Here is a 26,872-nt window from a genome sequence, read left to right as displayed (position 1 = left end):
AGATTATTCTTCAGAACAAGGTTTTTCGTATCCTATAATGGATGCATAAAACCTTGTGCCTCCAACGTAACGCTCTCGTTTTCGAAGTCCCCCAAATATTCATTTATTCATTCATTCAGAATGGATTGAGATTCAACTTCAAACAAATGATCTCTAAATCAACGATAGTCCTACGTCACCCTTGCGGTTATACCATAGATATAACCCACTTCCTGTTTTTACAAATTAGTGAAGCGTCTAAGATAATAGTGGGATTTCAGGTAGAAGGAACACCTTTCGAATAGAAATTGTGTAAGAAAATTAATGTTTCCGTATCAAATTAGTGTTCAATGTGAATGGAAATCTGGTGAAATAATCTTTTACAAAAATTGTATCTGAAAATATTGTTTGCTGAATGTTCCAGTTTCATTTGGTTTAATTTACAGACATTACATACTGTGACAGACATGTTGAATCTTTTTTCACAGACACTTCGAATAATTAAAAAATCTGGCATCTCTGGCCTTCTGCTTCTATGTTTTTTTTAAAATTTCACTCAAAACAACGAGAAGTGCCTTCTTATGCATCTAACATATTTTTAAAAATTTTGCTTCAATTATCATGGGAATGAAGTCAGTGACTAAATACAATCCACGTAATTGTGCTGTTGTTTTCTCCGAACTGTGAATGAAGTTTTCATGTGTTGTTTTTGTATACCAATTTCCTACAATTCGAAGATAACATTTTCGTCTTTCACACACGAAAATATTTACGCTAGTTTACGATAAAAGCAGAATCTACAGTTATTTGTTCATAGCTGAATCGTTGCATATGAATCCAGACAAACGTGTATACACAAGTGAATAGTTTGTTGGTGAATAATATTATCGTATATCAATGAGTTTCTCAAGTGTTAGCTTAACGGGGTTAGGCGAAATGGAACAGATTATCTGCAGGCTGGAACGTGGCACGTTAATCCAAAAGTTCTACCCCCGGCGTAAACCAGAAAAGAAAACATTGATGCTTCGAAGGGAAACACGGCAAGTAAGTAAATGTCCTATTTTGATATTCTATGTACATGTATCTTGCATTGAATTATATTTTAAATTTCAGATAACGTGGTCATCGCCTTCACAAAACAATCGCGCAAATTTTGAAGGGGCGCTCGAGCTACGCGAAGTAAAAGAAATTCGCTTGGGAAAAGGTTCTAAGGATTTTGAAAAGTGGCCAGAGGAAACCAAGAAAGTTGAAATTCGAAAATGTTTTGTTGTGCTCTATGGAAGTGAATTTAAGTTACGTTCACTTTCAGTGGTTGGTAGGGTTGAAGTATATTATTAAATATTAAGTATTACAAATAATGGGGTCAATTTCCAGCTCTTTCCGAAAAAGAATGCGACATGTGGATCAAAGGTCTCAAATACATGGTTGCAGATACAAACAACGCCCCGTACTGGTTGCAGGTTGAGCGATGGCTGAGGAAAGAATTTTATGCAATGGAAAATTCCCGTGAGACAGTGACTCTCAAAGAAGTGAAGTGTTTCTTACCAAAAGTAAACTGTAAAATAACAACAGCCAAGTTGAATGAAATTTTCAACGATGTCGATTCTCGAAAACGCAGTGAACTTGGATTCGACGATTTTACTCGACTTTATCAAAAACTTATGATCTCCACGAATGTTATAAAGGATTATTTCGACGGTTCAATAGCGTACTCGAAAAACGGTCAGATCGTTACCTTGAAGGAATTTCAAAAATTTTTAATTGACGTACAAAATGACCAATTGGGCAACGACGATGATGCAGTTTCAAATTTCATTCGGGAGTATGTGCAAGATCCAGTCAGAGACGTCCAAGAGCCTTATCTTAAAATACAAGAGGTATGTATGAAAAAAAGGTACTTACGTATTATTTATTTATTTTGAGTTACGCGCTTATGAACCTTTACACTACACGAAAATCCATTTCGACCACTTGTTACCTCCCGATCGATGGTCAAGCGTTCGTTGTGCTGATTTAAAACACGACGTTTTCGAGCTGTAGGCACGATGAGAAAGATCAGGATGTTTGATGTGTTTTTTTATATCCCAATTGTGAAATTTGGATTCCAAATAAGCGCGTAACTTTTTAGCTGTAACAGAGTCGAATTTAATCGTGTACATGTTTAATCAAACCCACAAATAGCACATTACACAGTAGTCATTTAGGCGTAAGAGTATTCCTTCTGTTCTTCCATTATCCAGTGAGACCACCAGACAGCGGAGACAGTTGATATGATCATTGTTGTATTATTAATAGAACAGCAGCCCGATGTTTCTTGCAGAGCAGAGCAGTTGTATGGATGAATCGATCTTTATTCGACCGTGGATCGAACTCCATGGCTGCATGGCCACGCAACAATGGAAATTCCGAACACATCATTTTAAAAAACTAAATTACTGAACATCAATGTTGTTTCGATACTTCTAAATCTTGTTATATGGACAGAATATCGGGGTTATTATTATTGAATTATTTATAACATTGATTTTCAGCAAAAAAGTTTTTAAAATGAAGTGTTGGGAACTGTTGAACTAATTTTAGCCTAGATTTCAATAGAAAATAACCAATGGGTAGGAAAGTTATAGCCATTTGAAATGGACGCATTTTAAGTCGGGACAGCCAAGTTCGAGATTTATAAAAACCAAATCGGAATGTTTCGTCGATATTTTTCTTTTAAAGTGTAGTAAATGACCTTTCTTTTGAGTAATCAACAAAACAGCCACGCATGAAGAATTTGAATGGTCTGTATGATTAATACGTAACTATTTGTCCTATTTTTCAGTTCGTTGATTTCTTATTTTCGCGGCAAAACGAAATTTGGGACAAAGAATGTGACGCTGTGTATCAGGATATGAATCAGCCACTTTCTCATTATTGGATATCATCATCTCATAACACCTACCTAACTGGCGATCAGTTTTCCAGTGAATCCTCAGTGGAGGCATACGCACGAGCATTGCGTATGGGATGTCGTTGTATTGAATTGGACTGCTGGGACGGTCCCGATAATATGCCATTGATTTTCCATGGACACACATTTACAACGAAAATAAAATTCAAGGATGCCATTAAAACTATTAAAGAGCATGCTTTCGTAACATCTGAATATCCAGTTATTTTATCAATCGAACAGAATTGCTCTCTAGCTCAACAGCGCAAAATGGCCACAGCGATGCAAGAAGTATTCGGTGATATGTTGCTTACGCAACAAATTGAGAAAAACGAAATACAGTTACCTTCGCCGCATCAGCTTAGAAGAAAGATAATTCTTAAGCACAAAAAACTGCCAGAAAATGGAACAAAATCGGAGGATGGAGTAATTCCCAATGATGGAGCATTGATACGTGCCGATGAAAATGAACTCGACATAAGGAATACGGTGAAAAATGGGATACTTTTCTTGGAAGATCCTGTGGACAAAGTTTGGAATCCACACTTTTTTGTTCTGACGCAACATAAACTTTTTTACACCGATAGTCAGAGGTAAGTACTAGAGAACTAGAGTTTTGGAGTTTGATTGATGTTATAAAAGTGTTATAAATTGGCTATGCGTATGATTCACATTCATGTTGTTGAAAATCACAGAACTGAACGAGAAGATGTGCGTGACGATGATCTCGAGACCAGTTTCTCAAGACCGAAGGAGAGCGTCACCAATGACGAATTGCATTTCGGTGAGAATTGGTTTCATGGCAAGTTGTCCGGTGGCCGCGAGGAAGCCGAAAGTCTTCTACGCCAGTATGCACTTCTTGGTGATGGAACATTTTTGGTGCGTGAAAGTGTGACATTTGTAGGAGATTATTGTCTGTCTTTTTGGCGTCAAGGAAAACCCAATCATTGCAGGTGTGCTTTTTTATAGCCTATGTTATCAGTGATAACTATAACTCTCGTTTTATTCATCTTTGGCGTAGGATCAAACTTAAACAGGAAAAGGGTGTTACCAAATACTATTTGATGGAGAACAATTTGTTCGACAGTTTATATTGTTTAATTATTTATTATCGCCAGAATCCGCTGAGAAGCTCAGTAAGTGTTTATTCTATAGATTGAGAAATATATTGCCAGTGACATACATATATCTTTTCAGGAATTTTATATCACCTTAAGGGAACCGGTTCCGCAACCAAATAAACATGAGACTAAAGATTGGTACCACCAGAATACAACTCGGGAACAATCTGAAATTATATTACACCAAATGTATAACGATGGAGCATTCCTAGTCAGGCCCAGTGATAAAGGACCGAATGCATTTGTGATTTCATTCAGGTATGGCGTTAGAATGGACAATTTTTACTGATTCTGCTTACAATTCATTTTATTTTTTATATTTATTGAGTGTACGACTTTATTCGTTCTGTTTCCACACGAGTGCCCCAGGTACTATAAATAGCCGACGGCGACAGCTGATTTTTGCTGAGTCGTGAAGTGTCGACATTTGTCAACCAAATGTCGTTCACAAATCTTTGCACAACAAGTTAAATTTTGCGTTGTAAATAAGCAACATTTGCGGGAAGTTTTGATTTTCTGTTTCCATTGGAAGAGATCGAATGCTTGTGGAAGTTTATGGTAACTCTGTACCACTGGATAGACATTGTAGGGAATGATTCGGGTCGACCGAAAAAGTTTGAGAGCGAAGAATTAGAGACATTGGCGCTGATCATGAACGTTCCTTCACGGTGAAAACGAAGTGAATTGTATACAACCTTATTACGGCTGCCGCCGTTTGTGTAGAACCCGGAATAGTTAATCCGTCGTGACAACTTTGATGAACTCTGTGTTATTATGAATACCACGATACTGTCATGTCACGTAGAAAAACAGGTACATTTTTGTCACTTGTGTTTTAGATGGTGAAAGCTAATCACGCGGAATGGAGTAAGTTTAATTTCATATTTAGTTAGCTTTTTTGCTAACATTTTGAATCTTGTCTTGGAAAGAAAAGATAAACAAATAGCAATTTACCCGCTGTCCAATGTCCAGAGGACGAAAATTTGTTTTTTGGAACTCGGTTACTGCGATATGAGGAGTAATTAAGAACTAATAATGTAGCTCCCGCAGGCCCATTGAAACATGGCAAAAGGTAAGTAACTCCACTTCCGATTGTCCTAAATGAATAGCAATTTATTTCCATTTTTATGAGTAGACTAACAAAAAGATGCAATACCATAAATGTAAATTGAGGCCATTGGCCCAAACACGTTGTAACAGTGTAGAGAAACAACAATTCGTCATCTCTCATTATAAAGCATGATCATTATGATTGATTATGTAAAACAAATCAATGGTTGATATTTTGAGTATTGAATAATAACCGTGAAGTTTTTCTAACATTGTAGAGTAGGTTTTTGTGATTCAAACATTCGCACGATATAAAGAATAAGGCCATTATTATTTTTCCTTTTTACGTAATAAATATTTTCCACGATATTGTTTTGAAGACATCCTTTGAATGAATGAAAGAATATTAAAAAAGTGATACATGATAGATTTTATTCACGAACAACCAAGTATTCTTCCTCATCTTTGAACCAGCGTTTTATTCAGCAAACTAACACACCAAACAAATAAATCATGGGTTGAGCCAGAATAGTTGACATTGAAATACCGAATCATTGGGGTATAATCGCAAACTTGTCATTCTAAAACATACGCTTAATTAAATAGAATATTATCTTATACACTGTTTTAATTTTACCTACATAACGCTCAAACGTCCGAAATTATGCAATCGACATAACCTTGAAACGCCCGAAATTATGCAACTGACATGTCTCTTATAAACGGGAATGAACTCTTTCACTTCACGGAGTTTATTTTTACACGCAACTGTCTGTGACAATGATAGACACAAAAAGATTAAGTGAAGTGTGAGTGACGTGAAAGCGTGCGTGGCAGTGATGTTCGTGATCAGACCCATTATTCGATCAAGATTCGTGTCAAACACAAACAGAGCTTCCATAGTAATTAGGAGTAACTCGACAATGGATTTATAAACGAATCAAAGTCGTAGGATATATTCAAAAGTAAGAGAATTATGTTTCATACGAATATGCGAGACAATTATCGGATAATCGCGCAATTCTTGGGATCTCCCTTAACCTCCACAGTTCTTTGAGATCCATGGCCAATGGTCAGTACACTTCAGTAGTATTCTTTTTTCACGCGATTTTTTTTGCTTGATTTTATTTTACGCGACTTTTTTTACGTGATTTTCTCAAAATTACGCGATTTTATTTTGCGCGCCCGCAAATTCTTGTAAGAGAGTAGAGAGAGTAGAGAGTAAAGAGCAGAGAGAGTAGAGAGTAGAGAGAGTAGAGAGTAGAGAGTAGAGAGCAAAGAGAGTAGAGAGCAGAGAGAGTAGAGAGCAGAGAGAGTAGAGAGCAGAGAGAGTAGAGAGTAGAGAGCAGAGAGAGTAGAGAGCAGAGAGAGTAGAGAGTAGCGAGAGTAGAGAGCAGAGAGAGTAGAGAGCAGAGAGAGTAGAGAGCAGAGAGAGTAGAGAGCAGAGAGAGTAGAGAGCAGAGAGAGTAGAGAGCAGAGAGAGTAGAGAGCAGAGAGAGTAGAGAGCAGAGAGAGTAGAGAGCAGAGAGAGTAGAGAGTAGAGAGCAAAGAGTAGTGAGCAGAGAGAGTAGAGAGCAGAGAGAGTAGAGAGCAGAGAGAGTAGAGAACAGGGAGAGTAAAGAGCAGTGAGAGTAGAGAGCAGAGAGAGTACTACTAAAGGGAAAGGTTTTCCCCAATATAACATTCTTCATGTTTTCTTTGAAAACTTTCCAACTTACATTGTAACATTTTTTGTGTGCAAATTATCGCGATTGACGTGTTCTGTAAGCTTTTTTCTATTTAAAACGAATCAAGAACATGTCAATCGTGAGAATTCGCAAACAAAAATGTTACGAGTAATACATTATTTTTTCAGAACTCTCCATGCGAAAATAATATATATTCCGGAAGCTTTAAAAGATAGAATGTTGACATCTTCGTCAAAAGTTCATATTTTAATAAGACTTCGACGAATACACTACAAACTTCAAACAAAATTGAGATCAGTTGTATTTCTTTTTTTGAAAAATCATGAGAAAATTGTGCCAATCTCTTGAGGTTGGTAATTATATATTCTATTTAGATTATTTTCCTGAGAATTTATAAAAATACGTTTTTGAATAAAAATTATTTTAATTTTTTTAATATTTTTTTACAGCATATCTAAAAAAAAATAGACACTTTTTATGAAAATTTTAACAATTTCCTACTTTTCATTCTTTGACCTTTAATTTGTGGGTGGGTCTCTACTCTCTCTGTTCTCTACTCTCCTCTCTGTTCTCTACACTCTCTGCTCTCTACTCTCTCTGCTCTCTACTCTCTCTGCTCTCTACTCTCTCTGCTCTCTACTCTCTGTTCTCTACTCTCTCTGCTCTCTACTCTCTCTGCTCTCTACTCTCTGTTCTCTACTCTCTCTACTCTCTCTGCTCTCTACTCTCTTTGCTCTCTACTTTCTCTGCTCTCTACTCTCTCTGCTCTCTACTCTCTCTGTTCTCTACTCTCTCTGCTTCCTACTCTCTCTGCTCTCTGCTCTCTCTGTTCTCTACTCTCTCTGCTCTCTACTCTCTCTGTTCTCTATTCTCTCTGTTCTCTACTCTCTCTGCTCTCTACTCTCTCTGCTCTCAACTCTCTCTGCTCTCTACTCTCTCTGTTCTCTACTCTCTCTGCTCTCTACTCTCTCTACTCTCTCTGCTCTCTACTCTCTATGCTCTCTACTCTCTCTGCTCTCTACTCTCTCTGCTCTCTACTCTCTCTGCTCTCTACTCTCTCTCTACTCTCTCTACTCTCTCTACTCTCTCTACTCTCTACTCTCTACTCTCTCTGCACTCTACTCTCTCTGCTCTCTACTCTCTCTGCTCTCTACTCTCTCTACTCTCTACTTTCTCTGCTCTCTACTCTCTCTGTTCTCTACTCTCTCTGCTCTCTACTCTCTTTACTCTCTACTCTCTCTGCTCTCTACTCTCTCTGCTCTCTACTCTCTCTGCTCTCTACTCTCTCTGTTCTCTACTCTCTCTGCTTCCTACTCTCTCTGTTCTCTACTCTCTCTGCTCTCGACTCTCTCTGTTCTCTATTCTCTCTGCTCTCTACTCTCTCTGTTCTCTACTCTCTCTGTTCTCTACTCTCTCTGCTCTCTACTCTCTCTGCTCTCTACTCTCTCTCTACTTTATCTGCTCTCTACTCTCTACTCTCTACTCTCTACTCTCTACTCTCTACCCTCTACTCTCTACTCTCTACTCTCTCTGCTCTCTACTCTCTACTCTCTACTCTCTCTGCTCACTACTCTCTCTGCTCTCTACTCTCTACTCTCTCTGCTCTCTACTCTCTCTGCTCTCTACTCTCTCTACTCTCTCTGTTCTCTACTCTCTCTACTCTCTCTGCTCTCTACTCTCTTTGCTCTCTACTTTCTCTGCTCTCTACTCTCTCTGCTCTCTACTCTCTCTGTTCTCTACTCTCTCTGCTTCCTACTCTCTCTGCTCTCTGCTCTCTCTGTTCTCTACTCTCTCTGCTCTCTACTCTCTCTGTTCTCTATTCTCTCTGTTCTCTACTCTCTCTGCTCTCTACTCTCTCTGCTCTCAACTCTCTCTGCTCTCTACTCTCTCTGTTCTCTTCTCTCTCTGCTCTCTACTCTCTCTACTCTCTCTGCTCTCTACTCTCTATGCTCTCTACTCTCTCTGCTCTCTACTCTCTCTGCTCTCTACTCTCTCTGCTCTCTACTCTCTCTCTACTCTCTCTACTCTCTCTACTCTCTACTCTCTACTCTCTCTGCACTCTACTCTCTCTGCTCTCTACTCTCTCTGCTCTCTACTCTCTCTACTCTCTACTTTCTCTGCTCTCTACTCTCTCTGTTCTCTACTCTCTCTGCTCTCTACTCTCTTTACTCTCTACTCTCTCTGCTCTCTACTCTCTCTGCTCTCTACTCTCTCTGTTCTCTACTCTCTCTGCTTCCTACTCTCTCTGTTCTCTACTCTCTCTGCTCTCGACTCTCTCTGTTCTCTATTCTCTCTGCTCTCTACTCTCTCTGTTCTCTACTCTCTCTGTTCTCTACTCTCTCTGCTCTCTACTCTCTCTGCTCTCTACTCTCTCTCTACTTTCTCTGCTCTCTACTCTCTACTCTCTACTCTCTACTCTCTACTCTCTACTCTCTACTCTCTACTCTCTACTCTCTACTCTCTACTCTCTACTCTCTACTCTCTACTCTCTCTGCTCTCTACTCTCTACTCTCTACTCTCTCTGCTCACTACTCTCTCTGCTCTCTACTCTCTACTCTCTCTGCTCTCTACTCTCTCTGCTCTCTACTCTCTCTACTCTCTCTGCTCTCTACTCTCTCTGCTCTCTACCGTCTCTGCTCTCTCTTTTTTTTTTTTTATTTTTTATATAGAGGTGAGGAACGCTCTACCAGCCTTATCTGGGAAGGGTTAACCCAGACGTCGAGTGGGGATCGCACCCACAAAAACCAAGCCCTCTACTCGTTGCCTTATTCCCCCTGGGACCACATCTAGGCGACTACTTCAGGGGGCGGCTGTGCTCATGCACTCTTTGAGTTTTCAACGCTGACTAGCGTTGTCCTTCCCTTTTTCTCAACATTTTTTCTCTCTATTCGCTTTTCATTCCACTGCGCTTATGTCCTCTTCGCAGGCATCCATTTACCCGTCGAGACGTGTACCGATTAGGAATTGCCCTCCAACTTGACGCGCAACCCGTCACAGTCACCCTCGCGGGATTTCTCACCTGTCGAGACGTGCACCGATTAGGAAGCGCCCTCCAACTTGACGCGCGCCCCGTCACAATCACCCTCGCAGGATTTCTCTTCCCAGCGGAGCGCCGATTAGGTAGTGCCCTCCAACATGACGCGCACTCCGTCACGGCGGCTCTCGGGAGGGGAGGGGGGTTGTGCTGACTATCCGGTACTACAGCCGTCTCGATTATTCATCTCTTATGGTCAGGCGTTATCCGCATGCTGGTCGGTCCTCCACTTCCGCTGTAGCTCGGACATGATATGTACGATTGCACTGTTTACTGCGTTCCAGGTGCCCTCGTCACGACACATTTCCTCCACGATGTTCCCAGCATGAAGGGTAGGCAGCCCCTCGCGCACTGTGGTGAATCTGGGACATTCGAATACGATGTGTTCCGGTGTTTCCTCCACATTTCCACACTCCGGACAAAGAGGCGATCTTGCGTGTCCGAACCGGTGCAGATACTGCCTGAAGCAGCCATGACCAGACAAAAACTGCGTTAGATGGAAATTTACCTCTCCGTGTTTCCTGTTCACCCAGCTCATTAGTGTCGGTATGAGCCTGTGTGTCCACCTGCCGTTTTGCGCGGCACTCCACTCTTGCTGCCACCTAGCCATCGACTCCGCCCTCATTAGCTTCCGGATTCCTCTGGTTCCCCTCCTCCTATAGCACTCGCTGTCCTCCGCCAAGATGATGTCTATGGGGACCAACCTGGCTATGACGTAGACCGCTTCTGTTGACACGGTTCTGTACGCACTCGCGATTCGCATCGCCATGAGCCGGTACGTACTATTCAGCCTCTTCGTGTTCCGCTGAGTTTCTAACGCCGCGATCCAGGCTGGACCACCGTAACGTAGTGTCGATGAGGAGACACTAGCCAAGAGGTGCCTCTTGCTGCTGCTTGGGCCAAAGTTGTTGGGCATGATTCGTGTCAGTGCATTGATTGCCTTCGTTGCTTTTTTACAAGCGTAGTCGACGTGACTGTTGAAGTTCAGTCGATCGTCGATCTGCACCCCCAGGTATTTTAGGTCTCGCTTCGAGGTTATCGAGTGCTCTCCAATTGTGATTTCTGCACGTTGCACCGCCCTGCGGTTGCTGACAATCAGCATTTCCGTCTTGTGGTGGGCTCTCTGCAGTTTCACACTTTGCATCCACCTTCCGATCATGTCTATCGACTCGGTCGCGAGCATTTCGACCCGTTCCAAAGATTCCCCTGTCGCGAGAATAACGATGTCATCCGCGAAGCCAATGATCTCCACACCTCTGGGCAGATTCAGTTTTAGTACACCATCGTACATACTGTTCCAGAGCGATGGGCCAAGGATAGAGCCCTGCGGAACTCCCGCCGTAGTTTTAATCTGCACCTGGCCCGTGTTTGTCTCGTACACCAGCACACGGTTCTCGAAGTAGCTTCTCAGTATTCTACACAGGCAGTCTGGGACTTTCACCGTCTCTGCTCTCTGCTCTCTACTCTCTACTCTATACTCTCTACTCTCTACTCTACTACCAATCAATTAATCAACCAACAAACCAAAACACACACACATACACGCACACACTTACGTCCTTGAGCCGTGGAGTTGCCGGCCTAGAATAGCACTTCGGGTCTTGGTCCCTGTCCCTGTCGTATGAGGCGACTAATCGGGTGACAACGCGAGTAAGGGCGCGGTAAAGCCTATTGGAGATTGCACGGGGGAAATACCGTGTACAGGAGCCACGAAAGGAGTGCCAAGCACATCAGGATTGACGCCAGTAAGATCCTGATTACGACATACTGGTTACGACATAGAAAACGGACACGATACGGAAACGATTTCAACACGACGCTAAAGGCTGACAGTCGTACTATCCTGTTCCCTGAGTAAGGAAGGGTGACACCTTCCTGAAACGGCGTGTAGGCTAATAGTGCGATTGACCCCGTCCCGGTAATAACTTGGCAAGTCTTCGGGTACATTCGATGCTCGTCTAGGCTCAGGCACTAGGTACTAGGTGTCAGATGTCACATTCCTGACTTGCGCTGATCTGGCTCTGAACACGGTCCCTATGAAGGACCGTGTCAACCCCTGCATGGCCTCACTGCTTGCATAGACAACCATGGGATCACTGATAGCGACTATGTACAACGAGCGGAGATAGCGGCCCGAAGTTGGAACCCAACAGACATGAATACCATCGAACAATTTAACAGACGAAACGACGGTAATGAAGACACACCAACGGGAGAGGCGAGCGTGTTCGCAAGGAGCGGTAAGGTAAGGAGGTAAGGTAAGGTAAGGAGGTCAAGCTTGATGGAGGTCAAGAAAAAAGTGAACGAGCTCTACGAGTTCATTAAGGACAAAAACAATGTCCATACTAAGATCAAACATTTAGTCAAAAGCATCAAATCCGCCGTTACGGCTGCTGACCGCGAACAGAAGGAGATGATCACGCGAGCAGAGGTTGTTGAAAAAGCACTCGCTGAAGCAAGGGAAAAGATGTCCGTCGAGATACAGGAGACGCCTAAGACGCCACGAAACCCACGATCGGACAAAAGGAAGAGGGATACCCCAGGGGATGAAGAAGACCTGAAGAAGGTTAAAAATGACAACCTGGGAAACAAAAAGGAAGGTGAAGGCAGTGGATGGCGAACTGTCGAAAAACAGACGGAGAAACGGAAGAAGGAAGAAGAAAAGAAGAAAGGTGTGCAGGAGACAAAAAAAACCAGGCCCAGACGCGAGCGAAGTAAGGGAGATGCTCTGATCGTCGAGGTGAAGGAAAGAGTGACTTACGCATCACTCCTGCGGAAAGTGAGAGACGATCCGAAGTTGAAAGAACTGGGAGAGAATGTGGTGAAAACCAGGCGCACCCAGAAAGGAGAGATGCTCTTCGAGTTCAAGACGGATCCGGCGGTCAAAAGTTCAGCCTTCAAGGAACTGGTTGCGAAGTCGCTCGGTGAGGAGGCGAAGGTGAGGGCTCTATCCCAGGAATCAGTGGTCGAATGCAGAAATCTCGACGAAATCACGACAGACGAGGAGTTAAGGCGCGAGTTAATAGAACAGTGTAAGCTGGACAATACACCAATGACGATCCGTATGAGGAAGGCGTATGGTGGCACGCAGACGGCGTCGATACGGCTCTCAACAGTCGCAGCCAATAAGATGGTAGAAACGACCGAAATAAAAGTTGGCTGGTCGGTTTGCTCGCTGAAGATGGTGCCCCGGGTGGCCAAGCGGATGGAGAGATGCTTCCAGTGCATGGGCTTTGGACATCTGGCAAGAAGCTGCACAGGCCCCGACAGGTCTGAACTGTGCAGGAGATGCGGTGAGAAAGGGCATGTTGCGAGAGACTGCACGAAGCAACCGAAATGCCTGCTCTGCAAACCAGAGAACGGCAGCGACCATGCGACAGGAAGCTTCAAGTGTCCCTCGTATAAGAAGGCGTTAGCAGAATCGCAGTAACGGAGATAATTCAGATCAATCTGAACCATTGCAACACAGCTCAGCAACTGTTGTGGCAGTCGACAACAGAGACAAAATGCGACGTTGCAATCATAGCGGACCGAGTACCCCGTGATAATGGCAGCTGGGCGACGGATAGCTTAGGGATTGCTGCAATACAGGTGATGGGCAGATATCCTATCCAGGAAGTGGTTGGAGGTTCACATGAAGGTTTCGTAATCGCCAAAATTAATGGAATCTTCATGTGTAGTTGCTACGCACCCCCGAGATGGACAACTGAGCAATTCCACCAGATGCTAGACGCAATGACCGAGGAACTAATCGGTAGAACACCGATCGTCATTGGAGGCGACTTCAACGCCTGGGCGGTGGAGTGGGGAAGTAGATGCACCAACATCAGAGGGTACAGTCTACTGGAAGCTCTAGCAAAGCTGGAAGTAACGTTACTGAACGAAGGTACCACCAGCACTTTCCGGAAAGATGGGCGCGAATCCATCATTGACGTTACTTTTTGCAGTCCGTCGCTGTTGGCGAGTACGGAGTGGAAAGTGTGCGAGTCGTATACGCACAGTGATCACCAGGCGATTCGGTACAGAATCGGTAAACGAAACCACGTGCTAGTTCGGAGGACAACAAGCGGTGAGCGGAAGTGGAAGACGAATGCTTTCGACAATGACCTTTTCGTCGAAGCACTTCGTCTAGCTAGCGGAGCTTCAGATTGGAACGCAGAAAAGTTGACAGATCTACTGGTGAGAGCATGCGACGCTACCATGCCGAGGAAAGTTGTACCAAAAAATGGAAGACGCCCAGCTTACTGGTGGAACGACTCTCTTCGCAACCTTCGCGCTAGCTGTCTTCAAGCCAGAAGACGCGTTCAGAGAGCACGAAATAGCGCTGATAGAGAGGAACGTAATACGGTGTACCGAGCAGCTAGAGCCGCCTTGAAACGGGGAATTACACTGAGCAAAGCGAACTGTTTCAAGGAGCTGTCCCGAGATGCAGATGCCAACCCATGGGGCAACGCGTATCGAGTCGTGATGGCGAAGATCAGAGGACCTGTGACGCCCGATCGGAGGACCTGTGACGCTTCTCGTGTCCCGAGAAGCTGAAGGTCATTGTGGAGGGTTTATTTCCGATGCATGATCCTACGATATGGCCACCGACACCGTACGCCGAAATAGCTACCGAACGTTCTCAAGTTTCCAGTGAAGAACTGGTAGCAGTGGCGAAGAGACTGCAGGTAAACAAAGCGCCCGGTCCCGACGGAATCCCCAACGCGGCCTTGAAAACGGCGATTCAGGCGTTCCCGGACATTTTCAGGATAGTGCTACAGAAATGCCTGGATGATGGTCACTTTCCTAAGAAATGGAAGATCCAAAAGTTAGTGTTGCTGCCAAAACCAGGAAAGCCCCCGGGGGTACCAACATCCTATAGGCCTATATGCCTGCTGGATACTCTTGGGAAACTCTTGGAAAGGATTATCCTCAACAGACTGACGAAATGTACGGAGAGTGACCATGGTCTGTCAAAGATGCAGTTTGGATTCCGGAAAGGTAGGTCCACCGTTGATGCTATCCGGACAGTGGTTGAAAAGGCAGAGAAGGCGTCACAGCAAAAGCGGAGAGGCGACCGACATTGTGCTATAGTAACGATCGACGTGAGGAATGCTTTCAACAGCGCTAGCTGGGAAGCCATTGCCGAGTCCCTACACCGTATGAAGGTTCCTGGGTACCTGTGCAGAATTCTAGGAAGCTACTTCCAGAACCGCGTCCTAGTCTACGAGACGAGCACGGGGCAGACAACGTTGAATATAACGGCCGGAGTACCACAAGGCTCTATCCTGGGCCCAACGCTCTGGAACGTAATGTATAACGGAGTACTGAATCTGAAGCTTCCCAAAGGCGTGGAGATCGTGGGCTTCGCGGATGATATCGCTCTCACAGTTGCAGGCGAGACACTCGAAGAGGTGAAGATGCTTGCCGAGTCCATCGTCTCAGTAGGGAACTGGATGCAAGCAGCGAAACTGCAGATTGCTCATAATAAAACGGAAGTATTGTTGGTGAGTAACTGCAAAGCCGTGCAGCGAGCGGAAATCACAGTCGGGGAACACGTGATAACTTCTAAGCGTAGGGTGAAATACTTGGGAGTTATGATCGACGGCCGGCTGAATTTCAACAACCACGTCGACTACGTCTGCGAGAAAGCAGAGAAGTCCATTAGCGCGATAGCGAGAATAATGCCGAATAACGCAGGACCTTGCAGTTGCAAAAGGCGTCTCCTGGCTGCTGTATCCTCGTCCATACTGCGGTACGGAGCACCAGCTTGGTCGGCGGCTCTCGAAACCCACCGGAATCGTAGAAAACTGGACCGTACGTTTCGGCTCATGGCGATGCGAGTTGCGAGCGCGTATAGGACGATCTCGTTGGAGGCAGTCTGTGTTATCGCCGGCATGATCCCTATTGGCATCACTCTGGCGGAAGATAGAGAGTGCTACAGACGAAAGGAAATCAGGGGTATCCGGAAAACAGCGAGAGTAGAATCACTCTTGAAGTGGCAGCAGGAATGGGACACGGCGGAGAAAGGCAGGTGGACGTATGGGCTCATACCGGTACTATCGACCTGGCTGAACAGGAAGCACGGGGAGGTGAATTTTCATCTGACACAGTTCCTGTCTGGACATGGCTGCTTCATTCAATATTTGCACCGGTTCGGGCACGCAACGTCGCCACTCTGTCCGGAGTGTGAAGATGTGGAGGAAACACCAGAACACGTGGTATTTGTGTGTCCCAGGTTCACCGCAAGACGCGAGGGGCTGCCTGCCCTTCATGCCGGGAACATAGTAGAGAAAATGTGTCGCGACGAGGGCACCTGGAACGCTGTGAACAGTGTAATCATACACATCATGTCCGAGCTACAGCGGAAGTGGAGGGCCGACCAGCGTAGTAATAACCCCTGACCATAGAAGAGGAACAAATGCGAGGGCTGTTGCAAAGTGTAGTACCCCACGAGAGTCGTTGTGACGGAGTGCGCGTTATGTTGGAGGGCACTGCCTAATTGGCGCTCCGTTGGGAAGAGAAATCCTGCGAGGGTGGCTGTGACGGGGCGCGCGTCAAGTTGGAGGGCGCTTCCTAATCGGTTCACGTCTCGACAGGTGAGAAACCCCGCGAGGGTGACTGTGACGGGTTGCGCGTCAAGCTGGAGGGCAATTCCTAATCGGTACACGTCTCGACGGGTAAGCGGAATCTGGAGAGCAGGGTCAAGAAAATGCTGGCAATGCCTGTTGGTGGATTGAGAGAGGAACATTGCGAAGGTCGTTTCGGCGGAGCGAGAGCCTAGGAGAGCATCATCAAATCGGTGGGTACCCCCACGAGAGTTAGCGTTGAAAACTCGTGAAGTGCATGAGCACAGCCGCCCCCTGAAGTAGTCGCCTAGATGTGGTCCCGGGGGGAATGAGGCTACGAGTAGAGGGCTTGGTTTTTGTGGGTGCGATCTCCACTCGACGTCTGGGTTATCCCTTCCCAGATAAGGCTGGAAGAGCGTTCCTCACCTCTATAAAAAAAAAACACACACTTACGTCCGCGCTTTTGGACACTTTTTTGCGTTTTTACTTTGAGCGATTTGCTCAAAATTACGTTATTTTTTTACGCGATTTGCTCGAAATTACGCGATTTTTTTTTCATGCGATTTGCTCGAAATTACGCGATTTGCTCGAAATTATCGCGTAAAAAAAGAATCCAGTGTACTTTCAAATTTTGTGATCGTGGGTCCTCTATTTGCTTGGTCACCAGAGGGATAACTTTCAACGGACACATGGACCACCTCACTTTCACTCTGCCATTCTTCGCCATTTTGTTCGCCGCGTCTCTCGAGAGTCGAGTCGAGGCCGTTTGTTTCTCACCCGTCTTTCTCAACCGGATTTATATCTGCACACCATCAAGGTCACCCTTTTTGTCATTTCAACGATCGTCACCTACTGCTTTCACCTTTCTTTGTATTACCCAGATTGTCGCTCTTGGCTCTTTTCAGGTCTTCTTCCTCTCCTGATGTGTCCCTCCTTCTCTTGTCCGATTGCGGGTTCAGAGAACCCTTCGGTGTCTCCAGTTTGTCCTTGATCACAAGCAGTGCCTACTCAGCAGCCTCTACTCCTTCTGTTCGCGTTCAGCGGATATAACGGCGGATCTAATGCTTATATTGCACCTCCCAACTTGGAACCCTTCTTGGGACGTGAACACCTGACTTGGTACAAGTTCCTCCTGAAGTACTTGCTGCTCTCCTTGTAGTTTTTTACTGCTGGCACTCGTTGCAACCACTCGAGCCGGTGACCTCTGCAATTTTCCGCTTTTCGCGAATGCATTCTCCTCTCCATTGATGTGATTGTCTGAAATAATCCATACTTTTGGGTCCCCACATCGGGCCACTATCTCCGTCCATTGTACATAGTCGCTTTTGGTGAGCCCATGGTTATCTATGCAAGTAGTGAGACCATGCAATGGTTGACATGGTCCTCCATGGTGACCGTGTTCAGAGCCGGATCAGCGCAAGTCAGGAATGTTACATCTGAGCCTAGTACCTAGTGCCTATGCCTAGACGAGCATCGAACGTATCCGAAGGCCTGCAAAGGATTTTATCGGGACGGGGGCAATCGCACCATTAACCCACATGTCAATTTCGAAAGGTTCCACCCTTCCTTACTAAGGGAACGGGATAGCAATACTGTCAGCCTTTAAGCGTCAAAGCTCACTCGTTTCTTTATCATGTCCGTTTTTCATAAAATAACCAGTTTGTCATCATCAGGATGTTACTGGAGTCGATCCTGATGTTCTTGGCACTCCTTCAATTGCTGCTGTACACGGTATTTCCTCCTTGCTATCTCCATAGGCTTTTCCGCGCCCTCATGCGCGTTGTCGCCCGATAAGACGCCTCTCACGACAGTGACAATGACCAAGATCCGAAGTGCTATTCTAGGCCGGCAACTTCACGGTTGTAATCATATGTTTGTGGTAATAAGTTTGTGTGTGAATTCGTCAAATGCGTAGAGTATTCATTTCTGAGCAGGTTAAGAGGTGAATGATGCTGGCATTCCTTTACTAGAGGGGCAGGGGCACTCGATACGGTTATGTATGTCATTAGAGAGTTCTCGGCTGACAAAGCAGAAATCGAGAAGGTGACCGTTAGAGTGGACCGAGTTAAGTTGGACGAGCCCTGCGTTGCAATAGTCAAAAGCTGTTTTTGAACGGAATTGATCGATGAGCGAATTACTGGGAAGAAAAAATGGATTCACTACGACTATCCAAAACACAAAAGATCGTAGGAAACGCCAGTCCAAAAAGAACATCAACGCCGAAGCCAAATATCAACGGTGCCAAAGTGATGCTCTGTATTTGGTGGGATCGAAAGGATGTAATCCACTATGAGCTGCTAAAATCTAGACAAACAAACTTCAAAAGATGAACGCTTCTTTCGTGACGGAATTCGTAAATTGCCGGAAAGATGGGAAGATGGTGGCTGGTGATGACCAATACGTATAATGGATTAATTCGTTTTATTATTCACACCCAGGACATGTACATTTTTTTCTATGTAATTTATATTCCTTATCGAAAAAACCAGTGTGTAGTTCAAAACAGAAGCAAATTTTAGTCAATTATACTTTATTATAATTCACGAGATGTTAATATGCTTGTCGTATACCGCTTGCCTATACCCATTGTAACAGCAATTAAGAAAAAGTGAATTGTCCGAAATAAACGCGTTAGTTCCATTACCTTTGCAGAAATAGTCTTAAACACATACACTCTTTCTAAAAAGGGATAGGTTCCTGTGAAGACCGTAATCTGTTTCAAAATTCTAATTAACAGTGAAATATTTGATGTTCCAGGGCACACAAGAAAATCAAGCACTGTCGCATAAAAGTGGAAGGCCGTTTGTACAGTGTTGGAGGAATGGATTTCGAGAGTTTGATAGATCTTGTCAATTTCTACACAAAGCATCCTTTGTATAAGAAAGTGAGGCTGACTCACCCAATACCTAAGGATATGCTCAAAAGAATTAACACAATGAATGTGAGTATTACCATTTAATGTTTTTGAACATACAATGTTCACCGGAGAATTGATTTCAGGGTCCCGAAGATAACGGTGCCTACAGTTACATGGATCCATCCTGCATGACTGAGAAGGTATTTAGACAGAATGGATGGTGGAACTTTTTAGGAACCATTATTATGCCTTTGCTTGTAGATTACCGTTAAAGCTCTCTACGATTATAAAGCACAGCGGGACGATGAATTGTCATTTTGCAAGCATGCGATCATCATGAATGTTGACAAGAAGAGCAATGAATTATGGTGGACGGGTGACTACGGTGGTAAGAAACAGCATTACTTTCCGGCGAATTATGTTCAAGAAATAAGTGTCAATGACAATAACAATGATGATAGTGGGGGAGATTCCTTGATGCTAGGAAGTCTACAGAAAGGTGAGATCACATTTTTCGGATATGTTTGTGATGCTTTTCTCAGCAATTATATTTATCATCACATTATTAAAATTCCAACGAACTATCAGGATCACTCGATGTTCATGGAGCAGTCGTGGAAATGAGCTATGGTCCTCATGCTGATTTGGAACGGGTGTTGCGCATTCAGAATCCCTCTATGCAGAATGTGTTCGAAGTTGGAGTGCAAAGCAAGGATCTTGCCATTGAATGGATGAACTCCATCAAGGAGGCAGCCCAAAACGCAAGCGTGCTTGAAGATGAACGCAGAAAAATGGAAAGAAATTCTCGGGTGGCCAAAGAAATGTCTGACATGATCATATACTGTCGAAGTGTACCGTTCAAAAGCTCTGGATGGTTATTCTATGAAATGTCAAGCTTCCCGGAAACCAAAGCCGAAAAATGTTTCCTTCAACAAGACACGAAAATGTTTGTGCGGTATCATCGTAATCAAATTAGCAGGGTGTATCCTAAGGGGCAACGTTTAGATTCTTCCAACTACAATCCGATAGCTCTGTGGAATACAGGATCTCAAATGATAGCTCTTAACTTCCAAACCCCTGATAAACCCATGCAATTGAATCAAGCGAAATTCAGAGATAATGGAGCGTGTGGATACATGTTGAAACCAAACTTTATGCTGCGTGACGAGTTCGATCCAAACGATCCAAACATACTGGTGGGTGTCAGTGAAAAAAATATCATCATAAAAATCATAGGTGCCAGACACCTCTGCAAAGGAGGTAGAAATATAGCAAGTCCACTTGTGGAAATTGAACTTCTGGGAGCTACATTTGACAATGGAATAAAACATCGGACAAGGGCTGTGGGTGAGTAATAAGTTTAGAAATTATTACTTTTCCATGTTTGAGTACTAACATAATTATTTTCAGTTGACAATGGCTTCAATCCGGTTTGGAACGAAATCTGCGAATTCAGAGTTATTAATACTTATTTTGCAATGCTTCGATTCGAGGTTCAGGATGAAGATATGTTCGGCGAGCCTAACTTCATTGGGCAGGCTGTATTTCCGGTAAATTTCATATTTGTATATCTGATTCAAGCATTGTTCAATAAAATATTATATTCGCGTATAGGTCAATGCTCTTCGTACTGGATACCGGAGCGTTCCTTTAAAGAACAAATATAGCGAAGAACTGGAGTTGGCCACACTTCTTGTTCATATAAGCATCCGCATAAACGAACAGGTAACCATTTTCTGAAATTCGAATAAATTGCGTTTACACTGCTTCGTTACACAGAATGGAATCAATAGGACGGATTCATTTAGCTAGAAATGCAATGAATTCTACGATGGAATTTTCCACACGTGCATCGTTAGTGTAATCCTGCAAAGATTGAGACTTCATATCACAAGTATTAACTATTGAGATTGCATTTCATACACCGAGGAATATACAAACAGATGTCGAAAAGTGCCTAATTAGTTTAATTTGTACTTTCCCATATTTGATAATATTCATATATTTTTATTAACTAAGGAATTTTGTGTATGTCGATTATATTTAATTGTTGTTATCGTAGATAAGTTTAACGAAATGTTAAAATACGGATGAAATATACATGATATATTGCTATTATGGATGCTAGTTATCATAGTTATTATATCTCTCATATTCATAAGACTTATTCAATAATTTTTATTTTTATTCATTTCGAAGGTTGAATACGCTTTTGGTCTTGAATGACAGGGGTGTCCAAAGGGCTGATCTGCAAGCGACCGAGCGGGTCCACATGTATCCGTATAATTCTCTGACAGTGCGAGTTAACGCTGACTAATAAGCATCTCTGCCAACAAACCTCCTGCAACCTACTACCAGTGTTGCCACACGTACAGATTTAGCTGGAATGGTACAGATTTTTTCGTTATCTTTGGTACAGATTCTGTACGGTACAGAGTACAGATTTTCGTCAAAAAGTACAGATTGGCACAGATTTTTTCCGTTTGTGAAATTTGTTACATTTGAACAAAGCAATATTGAGGTACGTGACGATTTTTACGCCGCAGTATCGCTTGATGCTGCTGATCATAGATGCATTTAACAATGCAATGATTTATCAGTTTCATAAGGACGAAATTTCTTACAAGAATCGTCTCCGAAATCCATTAATAGCATTTAAGTTGTGTTAGAAGCGTTTCCAGTATTCTACAATGGGAATGTACAAGATGTGGAGAATTAATTCTGTAGCCTAAAGATAAAATTACTGAGTAAGGAAATCACAAAAAAAAACAAGCACGTGCTTTGAAATCGGCTCAGCAACGATACGATGAACGCTATGTAGAGATCATAGGATTTGGTCAAACATCGTGGTGGCAGCTTGAAAATTTAAAAAAATGATAGTATGCAATCTAGATTCAAAAAACCTATGTATAAGCATCATCAAACACACGAATGACTTGCAAATGTAAATGTAGTATTTGTAGTAAATAAATGAGTATTTTTTTTTAATGCTAATAATTTGTTTTTCTCTACAACGAATATTTTCGATGGTACAGATTTTTGTCAATTTTCGGATGGCAATAGAAAAAACTAAAAAACAACTTTTGCCATTGCTGTCGAAAACATATATGTTTGTATATTTTCCAGTTCTTTCTTAGCATTATTTATTAGTTCAACCTCTGTTTTCGGCACGAAATTGTTAGAGTAGACCCTCCGCTTCAGGTTTGCCAGGAAATTCTCGATGGGAGACGTCGGAGGGTTGGCGGACTTCGGAACAACATTATCTTCAAGCGGTTCATCTCTTCCAGCGATTTCTTCGCGTAATGCCAGTGGAGGCCAGGTCCGGCCAAAGTACCACGTTCTCGCCCGGATGATATTTTTGGATGAAGGAGGCAACTTCCGGCAGACACTTTCGGTGCTGTAAATCTCTCCGTTCACCACAAGTCCCGAACGAGCGGCTTTGACATCCCTTTTTCGTTGATGGTTAGCCACCGAAGCACCTTCTTTGGGAACTTGGTGTGGGAGATGTACTTCACGTCGGAGTCGGTACTTACCTCCTTAGTGGAGACAATGGTGTAGTGTAGAGGGGCGGAGGGGGCGGTCCGCCCCGGGTGTCACCCTTAGGGGAGTGACACCCATGACCATAACAAGTATATTATATTGAAGAAAAAACAAGATTAAGAATGAAAGTAACCGGTTATTACTTATGTTATTATCTAACAAAACAAGTCACTATGGAAAAGTCCATGATATAGCAACTTCCTTGGTTTTTTACGCTTATTATTTCGTCATACTACCACCTACTACTATTTCTGTCCAGGAGTGTAAATTCAAAGTCTCGAAAACGAGGAGGTTACGTTCGAAGTACAAGGTTTTGAGCGTTAAATTCTCTCTACCGGATGAACGAAGTTTTATGAAAATAACATTATCAAGGGGGGGCTGCCATACAAATGAAACACAAATTTCTGCATTAATCGAAAATTAATCAAGCAAACGAAACGAAAATTTGCATGTGCATGTTTTAGGGTGCAATAAATGATTCTATGGTGGTTAGATACTCCACCCCCTCTATAAGCGGAGGCTACCATACAAATGAAACACAAATTTCTGCATTACTCGAGAATTAATCAAGCATATGAAACCAAATTCGGCATGTGAAGGTTTTAGTGTGCAATGAATGATTCTATGGTGGTTAGATACTCCTCCTCCCACTCTAAAAGGTGGGGGGGGGGGCGGTGGTCTGCCATACAAATAAAACACATGGAGAATTAATCAAGCAAACGAAATAAAATTTGGCATGTGGAGGTTTTAGGATGCAATAAATGTTTCATTGTTGGGGAGATACAGGGGGGGACTGCTATACAAATGAAACACAAATTTCTGCATTACTCGGGAATTAATCAAGCATATGAAACCAAATTCGGCATGTGGAGGTTTTAGGGTACAATAAATGATTCTATGGTGGTTAGAGACTCCTTTCCTCTCTTAGGGGGGGCTGCCATACAAATGAAACACGAATTTCTACATTACTCGAGAATTAATCAAGCATATGAAACCAAATTCGGCATGTGGAGGTTCTAGGATGCAATAAATAATTCTATGGTGATTAGAGACTTCTTTCCTCTCTTATGGGGTGGGGGGGGGGAGGGTAGGATGGTTGGCTGCCATACAAATGAAACACAAATTTCTACATTACTCGAGAATTATTCAAGCAAATGGAACGAAATTTGGCATGTGCATGTTTTAGGGTGCAATAAATGATTCTATGATGGTTAGAGACTCCTCCTCCCTCTCTTAGGGGGGGGGGGCTTCCATACAAATGAAACACAAATTTCTGCATTATTCGAGAATTAATCAAGCAAACGAAATAAAATTGATGTTTGCGGTAACGAAATTGATCTTCGTTCGAAAGTGAAAATGGATTTTAATGTGATAAAACGCACTCCTATATTGTCTTCCATCTAAATAAATAAAAATGGATCGCCGAATGTGTTAACAAGAGCAAAACTCGAGAAAGGAATTGTCCGGTTTAGAGCTGTCTTCATTCTATCATATTTTCTGTAGGGTGTAGGTTTATTCCATGTAACGGAGAATCATGTTATTTGCAAGTGGATGAAAAATCTTGCACGAGAATTGTGTCTGAAAATAATCTGATATTATAATATTATATGGTAGAAGTACTGATGTTATAATGGTAGAAGTACTAACATTTTATAGTAAAAATAATTTTAAAGGGTAGATTAGAAGATCAATCAATGAATAGTTCTGCGATTGGACCCATGAACGTGCGCTTAGTAAGAAGACGTGGATGTGACAACGAAAAATAAATTTTGGGCGGGACGAAGTTTGCCGGGTCAGCTAGTATTACAATAAATACGTTTCTTGTTTAGATAAGTTCAATTTTTCATTCGAAAACAAAAACTAAGTCTTATGGAGGGGTGACACCCTAGTAACCCTCCCCAGGTGTCATCCAGTCACGCTACGCCGCTGGTGGGGGACGTAAAGTAGCTGGCTCCCTGCCAGTCCAAGGCGCCTCTATATGTATCAGGTGAAACAATCATATGAAATGCACTTTCAGCCATATTGGAAATGCTGTCGGTATTGTTTACAAACAGCATCAGAACGCTGCCGGCGGCTCTCTACAAACTGCTACGACGCTTATCCGAACGATGCCTACTATGTTCGGGTTTCGCGAATTTATGTGAAAAAGAAAGAATGATTTTGTAGAATTGCATTCTCATATCCACTACGTATCCTGGCGTATCCATGGCGTATCCTAGCAATAACAAAACAAACAACCCCCGCTCCACAAACCGTAATCCCCTTCTTATTGAAATGATGATGTTGCTTCACCTGTTCTACATTTATGCAAGCGCCTTGTGCCAGTCGTTGCCATCCAGCATCTTGTCGTCCATGACGACCGTGATGTTCCGCTTCGCCGGGAAAATTTCATTCTCTATCACCCTAAGTCCTTGTTTCTGAGTTTCTGAGTCTGTTCCTCCCAGTACGCACAAAGCATGGAGCCCAGATTTTTTACTGTTCTAGCCATAACTTCCGCAGTTCAACGAATAGCGCTGTCAAATTTTGTTTGAAAACTCATGGGTTACCACCATGATTGACGATGCACCAGGTGTAAGGTGAACGCATGAAAATTGGTAAAATTTGTTCATTTTTTAATGCAAGCTATTGTCATCAACGTGCACTGTCAAAATGAATGAAGAACCAAAAACGATAAAAAGGGTTTCAAACACAGCTTGATCAAGCCTACAAGAGGTGTCATGAACGTCAAATTAGAAGGGATAAAATGTATAGATAGACATAAACGACAACGCCCAACGGTGTAATTATTTCGCAGTCTCCCAGGGAATGATGTTAAGAGTCACTTTCTTCCCCAGCAAAGATATCCACAAATCCATTTGGAGATCACCAGATTAATGGGTAGCGAACCAAATCAACCACTGCTAGTTATTCTCGGACATCGTGAACGGTCGCACCTTTTGCGGTGCGAATGGTGGGGAGGAGCTTGCGATGCAATGTCTTCTTCTCTTCGGGGAATGAACATACTTCCCGGCTGGAAGGTGCCTCGTGACACACACACAAAACTCCCTGATTCGACACCTCAGGGTCGGTAAACGTATCGGAATACGCGGTCAGGGAAACTCCTACACGTGTAATCACACTACTTTTCACCCACTTCCTCAGCCTACATACACCTGTATTGCGACCAGAAGCGGGATCAAAATCACGTACCTGCGACTCTTCGTGGCTTCTTCGCTGCCTCGGAATCTAGAAACACTCGCGCACCTTTCAGATTAATCGCGAGCCCTCGCGAAATCGCACCACCAAACTTCTTACTATCTTCGAAACCGATGCTTTTCTATTTTACGCGACTATTCGCTCTATTCACCGCGATTCTTTTGTATTCGTGACTTCCTTTTCTCAAACGCGCGACACTCGGTTGAGTTCAACCATCCGATTCCAAGGTTTCTTTAGAAGTCCCCTCTCTTGTGTTTCTGGACATTCACCTTAACCTCTGGTGAATACCTCCAGGTTTCGTACTCAGGTATCGTGGTTTCCGCCATCATACTTGGCCACACAAATAGCGCCACCTAGTGGCGGATTTTCGGGTCTCCGGGTAGCGCATGGGGAGTGTAGCGTTGCCTCGACGTTGTGAGCGTGGCATGGAGCGGTGAAACATCAAGCTCATGCACGATCAGATATTTTCCATTTTAATACATAAATTAAGTACTTAACAAGACGCGCTAGTTTTGTCCATCTCACCAACAGTTACATACTCGGGCAAAAAATATTAGTGAAACTTTATTTACATCCTTCGTTTCCGATCTCCTGCGAACTCATGGTCTAAATTTCCCAACTAATATTTATAGCAACAAATTTTAAAAAAAACTAAATAAAACAATTTAAAATAAGTTGAAATGAAGCATAAAACAATTTAAAATAAATGAAAATAAAACAAATTGCTATTATTATTACAATGAAATTCTGTACTAAGCTACACATGCACTTTTTTTGGGTTTTTAATTTTTATTTTCTCATGCTACAAATATTTTTAAATAATAATAAAAATAATCAAATAACAAATTCTACAAACAATTCCGGACTCACTAAATATACTATTTACAATTTACAAAGTACGTGTACGGTATCAACAATTGAACAACGC

The 26,872-nt window shown here is 43.1% G+C and overlaps 1 protein-coding gene across 1 annotated transcript; it reads left to right on the top strand.

Annotated features, from left to right (window-relative positions):
• The first annotated feature begins 540 nt into the window (after window positions 1–540).
• LOC129767919 (1-phosphatidylinositol 4,5-bisphosphate phosphodiesterase gamma-1) lies at window positions 541–21,327 on the top strand. Its single transcript, XM_055769198.1, has 14 exons — window positions 541–1,023; window positions 1,093–1,294; window positions 1,354–1,856; window positions 2,801–3,501; window positions 3,604–3,861; window positions 3,930–4,044; window positions 4,106–4,287; window positions 19,110–19,293; window positions 19,353–19,409; window positions 19,471–19,708; window positions 19,798–20,556; window positions 20,620–20,759; window positions 20,824–20,934; window positions 20,989–21,327. Exons 1-14 carry the CDS (start codon window positions 877–879, stop codon window positions 21,019–21,021), a joined length of 3,630 nt encoding a protein of 1,209 aa, XP_055625173.1. The 5' UTR covers window positions 541–876; the 3' UTR covers window positions 21,022–21,327.
• Window positions 21,328–26,872: the final 5,545 nt, after the last annotated feature.

This window comes from Toxorhynchites rutilus, chromosome 2 (genome assembly GCF_029784135.1).
Source record: "Toxorhynchites rutilus septentrionalis strain SRP chromosome 2, ASM2978413v1, whole genome shotgun sequence".
Taxonomy (NCBI): Eukaryota; Metazoa; Arthropoda; class Insecta; order Diptera; family Culicidae; genus Toxorhynchites; species Toxorhynchites rutilus.
Note: the sequence above shows the minus strand (reverse complement) of the source record. Positions and strands in the feature narration are given on the sequence as shown.